This window comes from Corvus brachyrhynchos, unplaced genomic scaffold (assembly GCF_000691975.1).
Source record: "Corvus brachyrhynchos isolate BGI_N302 unplaced genomic scaffold, ASM69197v1 scaffold14, whole genome shotgun sequence".
NCBI lineage: Eukaryota > Metazoa > Chordata > Aves > Passeriformes > Corvidae > Corvus > Corvus brachyrhynchos.
Genome location: NW_008239110.1, coordinates 14,549,830 through 14,560,103, shown reverse-complemented (window position 1 = coordinate 14,560,103; position 10,274 = coordinate 14,549,830). Strand labels below are relative to the sequence as shown.

The window sequence follows — 10,274 nt, the reverse complement described above, 5'->3', positions numbered from 1 at the left end:
AGCATCAAAGCTCTCCGGAGCGTGGAGGTCACGGTGCGGCGGAATTTCCACCGGTGTCTCTGAAAGGAGGGCCTGCAAAAGCAGGGGGTTTAACCTTTCCAGTGCCATGGTCTGGTGGATACGGTGGTATCCGGTCAGAGGTTGGACCTGATGATCTCTGCGGCCTTTTCCGACCTAATGATTGTGTGGTTCTGTGACACTGGCACAGAGAGTACCGCGGACAGGATGGGTGTACAGGAACGTGGCAAACCCAGAGAGCGTCTCCGATCATATGTACAGGATGGCGATGATGGCTTTGGTGACTGAAGATAAAAACCTTAACAAGGACAGGTGAGACTGCCTCTGGTTATCACAACCATGTGTTAATATTGTGGGAGAGCTGCTAACAAAATGCTAAAAGAAGCTGTCGTCCCGAGTAAGAGCTTTTAAATCACACTGAAGGAATTTGAAAGCCTTTTGCCTCTTCCCTTCATCCTGTGGGCAGGGTCCTGTTTACCTGGAGAACTGAAAGGGGCTAAAAACTTTAATTGCTAAACTGAGAGTGCTGAGGCAAGTCCTTAGTGCAGTGGGTCGAAGCTGCTCTTCTTTCAGGCAGTAAATAAACAACCTGAAGACCCTTGTTAAAAAACAGTGTGAAGCAATAGACAGCCACGTCAGAGCGATAGACCATGTGAATTTTGACAGACTGAATGAGCACTCAGCAACAGTAAGGAGCCACAGAACTCCTCTGGCATAACAGAGAAAGCTCAAGGAAGGCTTTCTGAGTATTCTGCCATAGACTGGTATAGCTACAGAGCTGTGAGTGACAAATTGTATACTGAATTTGGGATGGCTCCAATCAGATTACCTTCTACCTGTTGCGGGAAAAACATGAAGTGTATAATGTAGTTAATTACCACAACATCTCCAAAAGCTAAGTGTACAAGAGCTAAGTACATTACTTTTGAATGTTATGCTCTGGTACACAGTGTATTTATACTTAAATCTACATTTACAAGCAGTAGGGACTAGAAATCAGAAATCAAAATCATGTCTAGGTGGAAACTACAACCCTAACAAAAAAGTGAAAAATGTTACATTAAGTTTAAGAAAAGCTCCAACCAACCTTTAGAGTATATGAAGGGGGATAAATTCTGCAGTCTCTTAGCATTTTGAATAAGTTTTAGACTTAGAATGCTGAAAAACTAATTATTCTGTCTCTGTTTCTTGTCAGATGCATACGATTAGCTTTGGTTCATGATATGGCTGAATGCATTGTTGGAGATATTGCTCCTGCAGATAATATCCCAAAAGAGGAGAAACACAGGCGAGAAGAGGTATGAACATAAGGTGTGAAGCCACAGCTGCAGAGCATTCTATGTGTTTTCATGTTCTGGTGGTGGTGAAGGAACACTTTAGGCAATACTAATACTGCCATTGGCATTGGACAAGCCTGCCACAACCAAGTAGACTTCCCGTCTCATTGTGGTTTTCGCATCTGTAACGTCACCAAGTACAAGGTTACGGAAGAATCTTTGAAGTAATCTTCACCTTGGCCATTTATTCCCCAACTAGCTGCAGTTTTGGTAGCCTGAATTAGTCATGTTCAGCAGCCTTACCAAGAGGCGAGGAGCAGGGAGTAGGTGCACTGAGTAGGATGGATGACAGTTCATGTCAGATCGTTTGTGTGGTGCCACATCATGAGGTTGACAGAGACTTTATTTAAACCTTTTGCACAGAACCCCAGATGCAGGTGTCTTCGTTGTTGTTGTTGTGATTCTTTGAGTGCCACATGCCTAGAGACACTTTATTTTTGGTCTTGCACTTATCCAAACTGTTCAGTTGGTGTTTTTGGTTTGTGGCATTATTTGAAGAAAATATAAACCACTTCTGTAGCCACAGCTAGAGGGCAATGTCATGCCTCAGAAACTCTTCAGAGGCTTTTTTTCTTCAGTGTAAGAACACACTAGGAAGTATATTGAAAAAAAAACCAAAATTACAGACAGTAAAGATAGTACTTCAAGAATGCCAAATGCACCTTAGATCTTTAATTTCCAGTTTCTTAGCTAACAGCTTACTCCTAGACTTAGTTATGGCCCCCCAGCCCCTAGTTTTAAACAGATAAGCATAAAAGGCAGGGGAATAATCACTGAAGTGTTTTGTTACCCTCTTCAAAGAGGTTCAAAACACTGAACAGAAGAAAACTCTTTCCTGGGAGCCTCTAAAGGTGGTTGTGTCACTGAGGATCAGCCTTCAGCTTCAGTCTAGAGAGAATTCTTACTTTAATTTAGGCAAGGAAAAAGATATTTTGATGTCTAGGTATGTTTAAGAAGCTTTCTAAAGTATTTGCAGCTCCTTCTGCTCCCATTTCAGTCAGTGAGGACTTCGCTGTTGACTTTGTGGGAAGGAGAGTAAAGCATTAAACATTTGGGATGACTCTGAAATACTTCGTAGTAAAAATAGACTATGGGTAGCCACTTCAGGAGGTGGCTTGAGGTGAGTTATCAACACTCTGCTTGCACTGCAGAGTTCTCCCTTTTTCTGTTTGCTCTACAGCTGACGTTGGGCTGGCTCTGAAGTTTGCTGCTTGTGCAGTAACTTTAACCAGTGAGTCTCACCAACACTACGGCAGCAGAAAATAAACCTGATTAAAAAAAGTTTCGGATTTTTTTTTGGAGGAGGTAGGGTGTTGTTTGGAGTAGAGGTTTTTGCCAGGTAAGTCATTTTAGCCACCTAACCTTGAAATCTGAGGAGTGCCAGAGCTGGAAAGAGGTGTAAGGAATGAGACCTTGATGCTTCAGTGGTGGCAAGCAATGGGGAACCATATTGTGACACTCTATCATCCTGAATTTGAAGTGGAGAAACAATCATGGCACAAAATCTTTGTCTCGCCTGTGATGTTGGTTGTTTCAGAAGCAGCCCTTCCTGTTACTGGGAGAACAGTAGAGATGGCACAGAAATGACGCTGATCAGCTGGGAGAACACAAAGAATGTGCATAACAATTTCTGGAGTCACAAGTTCTGCCAGGAGCCTGCTCCAGTGCAGGCTTCCTACAGGGTCACAGCCTCCTTTGGGCATCCCCCTGCTTCGAATCCTCCATGGGCTCCAGGTGGATGTCTGCTCCACCATGGACCTCCAGGGGCTGCAGGTGGATCTTTGCTCCTCTGTAGGGCTGCAGGGGCTCTTCCTCACGGGGTGCAGGAGAATCTCTGCTCTGGTATCTGAAGCACCTTCTCCTTCTTCACTAACCCTGCTATCTGCAGAGATCTTCCTTTCACTTCTCACTTCTCCCTCTGGGTGCAGTTGCACAGGGATTTTCCCCTCCTTAAATATGTTATCCCAGAGGTGCCACCACCTTGGCGTTGGCCAGAGCTGTAGCCATCTCCTGCCATGCCTAAACAATACAATAATATGTTGTGTAGTAGATGTTTCTGCTAACTTGGTAACAATTAGATAATTATTCAGAATAGATAATGATAAAAATGTTGCCCAGAAAATAGATAAATGTAAATGGCTTTTTTTTTTTTTCAGACAGCTATGCAACAACTGACCCAGCTTCTATCTGAGGACCTCGGAAAAGAAATCTATGAACTCTGGGAAGTAAGCTTGCATTTTTTTAATCCCATGTTAAAATTCAGGGTGTCCCATTCTCTTCTTCCCATGTACCTGTGAAACTGTGCCATCTCTTATTTTGACCTCAAGAAAGTGCGATTTACTTGCTTAGAAGATAACCAGTATGAGTCACGGTCATTTCAGGATCCTTTTCAAACAGAAACCCTGGACCATATAACCAGCTTCTGCCCTGGCCTCTCAGAGTTCCAGATGAACCTGTCCAGGGCTTGGTTTGTACAGCTGAAGGAAGGGTTTATCCTCTACTCTGGATATAAATCTGGTTTTTTTTTATTACATTATCACTTTTGTTCGTATCTGGCCATTTGCAGCTTTTAATACAGGAAAAAAAATAATGGGTGCTGTGGATTATTTTCTGCTTTTTATGCAAGTAATTTCTGTGTCTTTCATTTCTTTATAATGAAGCCCATTAGACCAAGATACTTAGTTGTAAATTAAAATGATTAAGTTAACTAGAGTTTAAACTTAAATGTGACAGAAACCAGCGCTTTTCTACAAACACCAGAGATTTCTGGTCTTGGGTTCCTTAGAAGTTTGTATTAGGAAGTATCTTTTGTGTTTGAAGGTGATTTAACCATTTTTATGTGAACCCATGATGTTAACTGATAAGAACTTTTATAATTGCAAATGAGGGATGATTAGATTATTTCCAAACAATTAGAGATTATAATTACTGTGCTTTATCTCCTCCTGACATACGGTCGCATGAGGGGAAGTGTATCCACAACCTCTCGTTCACATACTGCTGCAAACAATGGATTCTATGTTTCTTGGACTCCGTGACCTGACTCTGTATATTGTATTCATATTGTTTTCCATTTAGAGTGTATTTAAATTCCAGATATTTGCATCCAATTTCTGCCTTTTGCTGCAACACCCTGTTTGTGGTTTTATTTTGGGTTTAGTGGTTTGTTTGTTTGTTTTTTCCTGTTGTTGTTGTTGTGTGGTGAAACAGGCAGTGGGAATGGTCTTTCAGAGCTATATTTTAAGGTAAAGAGGGTAAATCAACATCATCAGATCTGGCAATTAATGTATGTGCATTTTTTTAGGGAGCACTGGTTCCTTCTCCCTTGAGAAACTGTTATAATTGAGGAAAATGAGGTTTTGATAGATGAGGTTAGTGCTGTATAACTACTTTTTTTTCTTTGCTGGTCTCAGTCTTCTCCTGTGACTGTGTAAGAGCTGGTTCAGTATGGAGTCAGTTCTTCAGCATGTTAGCTTTTCATCATTCTCAGTAACCATAATTTAATACATGCACACTTTTGATAATTTGGTCTTTGTTTCTACCTTCAGGATTATTTATTGGCGCTGAGTCTGCAATACATTAGCATGAGTGCAACCCACATAGCAGAGGGGGTAACCTAAAAATCTACCATTCACATGGAGTTCCTCTAGTGTTGTTTGAAGTGGAACTATTAAATTTTCCATTTCTGTTCCTTTTTTCTTTGCCTTTGCTTTACAAGTTCTTTTACTCAGAGTTTGGATTAAAACACAGGAGATGCTGAGCTTTTCTTCTGACTCAGATGTTTATTGTTTCTTATCTATGGCACAGCTGCACAGAATGTGCCTCTAAGTTAACAAGGTGGAAATGGCCCCCGAGTTCTACCTTCCAAGGCCTTTTAAAGCCCATACTACCCAATTATGGAATGCCAGCTAATTTATTTTTACTTAAAATCCAGTAACTAATCATTCATGTTCTGCACTGCGGGTTTTTTGAACCAATACTAGATCACCCAGGCTTGTGAAGAAGAAGGAAGAAAGAAGAAGAACTCCATCTTGTTACATGTATATTACCGTATCCCATAAACCTAAATTTTCTGAATCCAGGGTTCCAACATGGAACAACTAGTTGTTTCTTAAGGAGAAAAGAGCTATGGAAAATGAGAAGCTTGTGATAACTTGGTGTGCTACTCTGCTCTCAGCTAGCCAGAAGCATTTCCCTATGATTTTGTGAGTGAAGGTGCTTATGGACCAGAGCTGAATAGTGCTGATCTCTTGACACTCTTAGCAAGTCCTTCCTGCACTGCTCTGCCTGTGTCTCTGTCTCTCTTTGCCTTTCAGCTTTACAAGGACTGCTGCTTTGGACAGTGTTGTGTAGGGGAGAGAGGCAGCAGGAAGATCCCTCAGATACATTTTCACTTTGTAACTTAATCCCAAATACTTCTGAAAAAACATTAAAGTAAATGAGTCAGCACATTTCAGCTCTGTCCTGCTTTTTTTATTCTCAAGTACAAAAGCATGGGAATGATTTTTAAAAGATGGCCTGTGGTGTTGGAGAGACCAGCTAGTGTTTTTCCAAAGTATAGTGTTATTTCAGAGCCTTAACCACCTGTGGAGAGGAAACAGTGGTTGTTTCAGCACTGTGCACAGTTGCACATGTAATAGCTGATGTTTCTTAAGGGCAATGTGAGCTGAGGTGTGAATAACATCTGGTGGGTTGTATAGCACAAAGAGGTTGGCAACAGATTGGTACTCCTACTTAATTGTTGGAGGTGGGACCTACTTTTACAGGTGAACAGCCCTACTTCTTTTCCTGAAGTTCTCCTTTGTGCTGCCAAGAGTTTGTTGTCTTTGGTGGACTCTTCCGCCCGGCAAAATAGATTATAAAAAAATAGAGTAGAAATAAATAGACTTAAGAAAATATGTAGAATTTAAGCAATTTAAAAATGAGACAAAGCTCAGGTTGAAAAGAGAAAAATAAGATGAAAACACTGAAATGAAATTTATTACTAAAATAATTATGAAAATGTAACTGAAAATTCAAAGTACATTGAAATCCCAATAGAATAGTAAATGAATCAACATGGCTATCGAAATCTGGATTTTTGACTTCAAAGGTAAAGTAATAAGCCTAAGAACAAGCTCCTAATAGTATGGAAGACAAGGAAATGACTGTCACGTTTATCTGAGCGTCACTGTGCTGGAATTACAAAGCCAGGATATTACTACTGTGAATGACACTCACACCACAGTTGCTGTCTTAAGATGCAGAAAGGAATGCCATGTTCTGTGGTCAGTAGGAAAACCTCTTCTTGTGCTGCTCTTCTCTGCAGAAGTGCTATGGTCCACAGATTCTGTGGATCTGGGAGCACAGATGGGCCCAGTGTGTACTTAAGACTTTGGTGTGATTAATGGTGGTGGTGATGATGATGAATGGGGTCAGACCTGCCAATGGTATCAAGGTGATGGTAATCTGCACAGAAAAAAAACATCTTTATGGGGTTGGTTTTGGAAGTCAGTAGTCAGGAAGACTTGCTGATGAGACATCACATACAGTGCAATAGATTTGGAAAAGAGAAAATGAAATGCCAAACCTGTCTGCAGACATCAGTGGAAGCAAATGATAGCAAAATTGTTCAAGTTGACTAGAAATGTGAATCACTCATAAATATATACCAATGATTAATAGATACTGTAGAGAGGGAAAAGATAGCAGAGAGATAAGGACTGAAAGTCTGAAGGGGAGGACACCCTTTAACCACTCCCCTTCCTATCTCCTAGGAGAGACATAAGGACATAAGCAGCTCAGACAGATTAGACCAAAAAGATTAGGCAGGAATCACAGGAGAAATATAAAGAACAACTGCATATAGAAACAGCAAGTGGTGAGAAAAGTGTAAAATAGGTCTTAAAAATAGGTGGTGACAATGCGTAAGCACACACTGTGGTAATTCATAGCCTTAGCCAGGCCTGAAATAATCTTTATATGTAAAATATTTTTAAGTGGAACCTGTTATTTAACTTGTGTGTCATGCAGAGTTGCCTCCATATCATCCCTGATTCAGCTGAAACAATTGGTATGTTTAGAGTTAGATTATGCAAAAGAATTGTGTTCTTAGTCCCACTGCATTTAATATAAAATTGGCACATACTTCAAGGGTTTTGCTGACCAGTGTGTTTGTAAAAACAAAGTCAAAGACGTAACTGCGCTGAATATTTCTGGAGTGGCTTGTACTACTGAAGAAAATTCTAGATCTAAAAAGAGATTTTAATGTTCTGTTTCAGAGTAGCAAAATTATTTTCTTACAACTGCACGTCTTTTCAGGAATATGAAAACCAGTCTACTGCAGAGGCCAGGTTTGTAAAGGAGTTGGATCAGTGTGAGATGGTACTGCAAGCGTTTGAGTACGAAGAGTTGGAAAACACACCTGGCAGACTGCAGGATTTTTTTGATTCAACTGCTGGTATGACATTTGGACATCTTTTTTTCCTCTTTCATAAATGAAATATATAAATTGATTTTTTTTTTCTGACAGACATTCAGAGCAACTAGTTATTTTACTCATTGCTCAAGTCCCCTAATATTTCTGGGGAAACTTAATGGAGTGTGAACATACCTGACATTTATCCGTAGGTATTAAACATGAATTTCATTTATGCCAAATTCCTTTTACGTCACTTTTTACCTAGAGAGAGGCTCAGCTTTCATTACACTTGCATGTGTATAAGGATCTCCCTGAAACATCAGAGGGTTGGTTCATAAAGGAGTCTTCAGTGTTCACCGATGCTCTGACAGCAGCTTGTTCCTACTCTGTCAATGTTTCAGGGACCAGTGAAGTAGAATTTGTTATCCCCACATGAGCTGTGTGACCAGCCCAGGGTTCCTGTGAGAACCACCTCAGTGAAATGGTTAAGGTGCAACTGTGTTACTTTTTATTCCATCCACTGCTTTTCATCCTTTGCAAAATAAACTGGTAGTTGAAAGCAGAGATAGGTAAAATAATCATCTTTATAATTTTGGCAAGGGAGTTGAACACCAGAGGAGGACTGTAACTAACTCATCCTGTCCTGGTAAAAAAACTAGGGATGGACAAATTCTAGGGATAAGAGGACCAGCAGTCACCAAACAGAGTCTCTGACAAGTCCCGTTTATACTTTGGTAACTCCTCAGGGGAATAATAATCTCTGTGGAAAATTTAATACTTTGATTAGTGAAGGAAAAAAAGGACAACATGACGAAGCTGGGCTGCTTTATTTTCTAACTGACATCTTTGCTCCCCTACCAGAACTCAACAACTTAAATTGAGCTGGTGTCTGAGTAGATTCTACAGCATATACCCTAACTGCACCTGTAATAGGAATGGTTTCCTGTAGCACAATGTGTAATATCAGATTATCTTGGTCAGGGTGCATCCCTTTTTCAGCTCTTAAGTGTCTTAATAGAGCACAAAATACAAGTTTTTTGGGGAGAAGGGATGTAACTACTCTTATTCCATAGTTAGATTGAACTGAGAGCATTCACTTTCTTAAAAGAATAATTTGACATTTATTCTGAGCCTAAAGTGACACTGCTGCTTTCATTCCAATGCCAGCCTTTCACGCGTGGCAAAATGAGAGCATTTTTCATTAACCTTCCCTTTCTTTTGTTTTGCAGGAAAGTTTGTTCACCCAGAAATACTCCAGCTTGTATCTCTGATTAATACAGAAAGGAAAAAAAGAATAGCTGCCACATCTCATCCACATTCCTGAGGTGTTCCTAAATGCTGTAGCCATAATAAATACTTTGGTTTATATTCTGGTCATTATTTTTCCTCCTATAATGTCACTGATTCTGCTGGCAGATTTTTTTTCCTGTGCATTCACTGTGAGAATCCCAGGACCACTTAGAGAGGAGCAGGTAGTGTAGCTGCCTCCCAGATGAGCGGTTGTGTCAGGGAACAAATACTTAGAATTAATTAGTATATTTGGGTTTTTCCTCCTTTTTAATCAGCCTCTGATTAATGCAGTCTCAGTTACAAATAGATTCTCCACTGGGGAAATTCAGGTACATTTAAAAATCAGTTGATTGCAATCTAATCTGTTCATGTAATGCACTGTGTGGGGCAGGTGGTCGTGTTCCGTGATTTCTAAATATGTATGGACTTAAGTACCTTCAAAATGGGTTAATATCCACTCAGTGCTACACAGAAGCGAGACCAGTGAACAGGTGTCTGTAGAAGCTCTCGACTAAGCTTAGAGATGAGATTTCTTTGGAGTGCATAAGCCTTAAGTGATGGTGGATAAAACCGGTAATCCCATTAATTATATTTTCTCTGTATCTTCCTTGTTTCATACAGCTTTTCCCCTGTTCATGTGTTGTATCAGGGAATGGTGCCAGTATTTCCATAAGGTCTGTATTCCTCACTCCCCCTCACCTTCACAGGCAATTGATAATCACAGAATCCCTGAGGTTGAAAGGGACCTTTGGAGTTTGTGCAATCTAATGCAGAAGCCTGTACAGTCACATAAAGCTTTCTCCCTTCTTCAAGCTGTCACACACTGGTACCAGTTCTGCTGTAAATGAGTTTCTAGCAGAGGTAGTAACGCTAATGTAGAAGTACAGAATGATAGTGAAGTAACACTGTGGTGGTGCTGAATGGCACAGTGGGGCCAGTGTCTGCACACCCAACTGTTGAGTTGTGCACAGCTGGAGATAAGGGCAATGCCATGATTACCAAATAAGCAAAATCTGCACGTGGAAAAGTTACATGGTAGAGACCTGGAGTTCTCTGTCTTCTGCCTCATGTCAAATGAAGCAGCATAAAACGAAATTCAATTGTCATACCCTTTAAAGGTAGGTAATGTAGCTGAACACACCTTTTCAGGCACCGTGACTCAGGAGATGCTTTGACTGAAGCCCACAAAGCGCTCTGCAGCTGGTGCCTTTCCTAGAGCACAGAGTGTG

General features: G+C 40.6%; 1 protein-coding gene across 1 annotated transcript; it reads left to right on the top strand.

Annotated features, from left to right (window-relative positions):
- Positions 1-206: 206 nt before the first annotated feature.
- On the top strand, positions 207-9,132 carry HDDC2 (HD domain containing 2). The gene is made up of 5 exons (XM_017739653.1): positions 207-330; positions 1,214-1,316; positions 3,512-3,580; positions 7,656-7,794; positions 8,985-9,132. Exons 1-5 carry the CDS (start codon positions 272-274, stop codon positions 9,077-9,079), a joined length of 465 nt encoding a protein of 154 aa, XP_017595142.1. The 5' UTR covers positions 207-271; the 3' UTR covers positions 9,080-9,132.
- The last annotated feature ends 1,142 nt before the right edge of the window (positions 9,133-10,274 follow it).

Excerpts from the sequence above, each read along its gene's own strand:
- HDDC2 (XM_017739653.1), top strand. The coding sequence starts at position 272 with ATGTACAGGATGGCGATGATGGCTTTGGTGACTGAAGATAAAAACCTT. Across the intron at positions 331-1,213 it reads AAAAACCTTAACAAGGACAG|ATGCATACGATTAGCTTTGG; the intron begins GTGAGACTGCCT and ends GTTTCTTGTCAG. Across the intron at positions 1,317-3,511 it reads AGAAACACAGGCGAGAAGAG|ACAGCTATGCAACAACTGAC; the intron begins GTATGAACATAA and ends TTTTTTTTTCAG.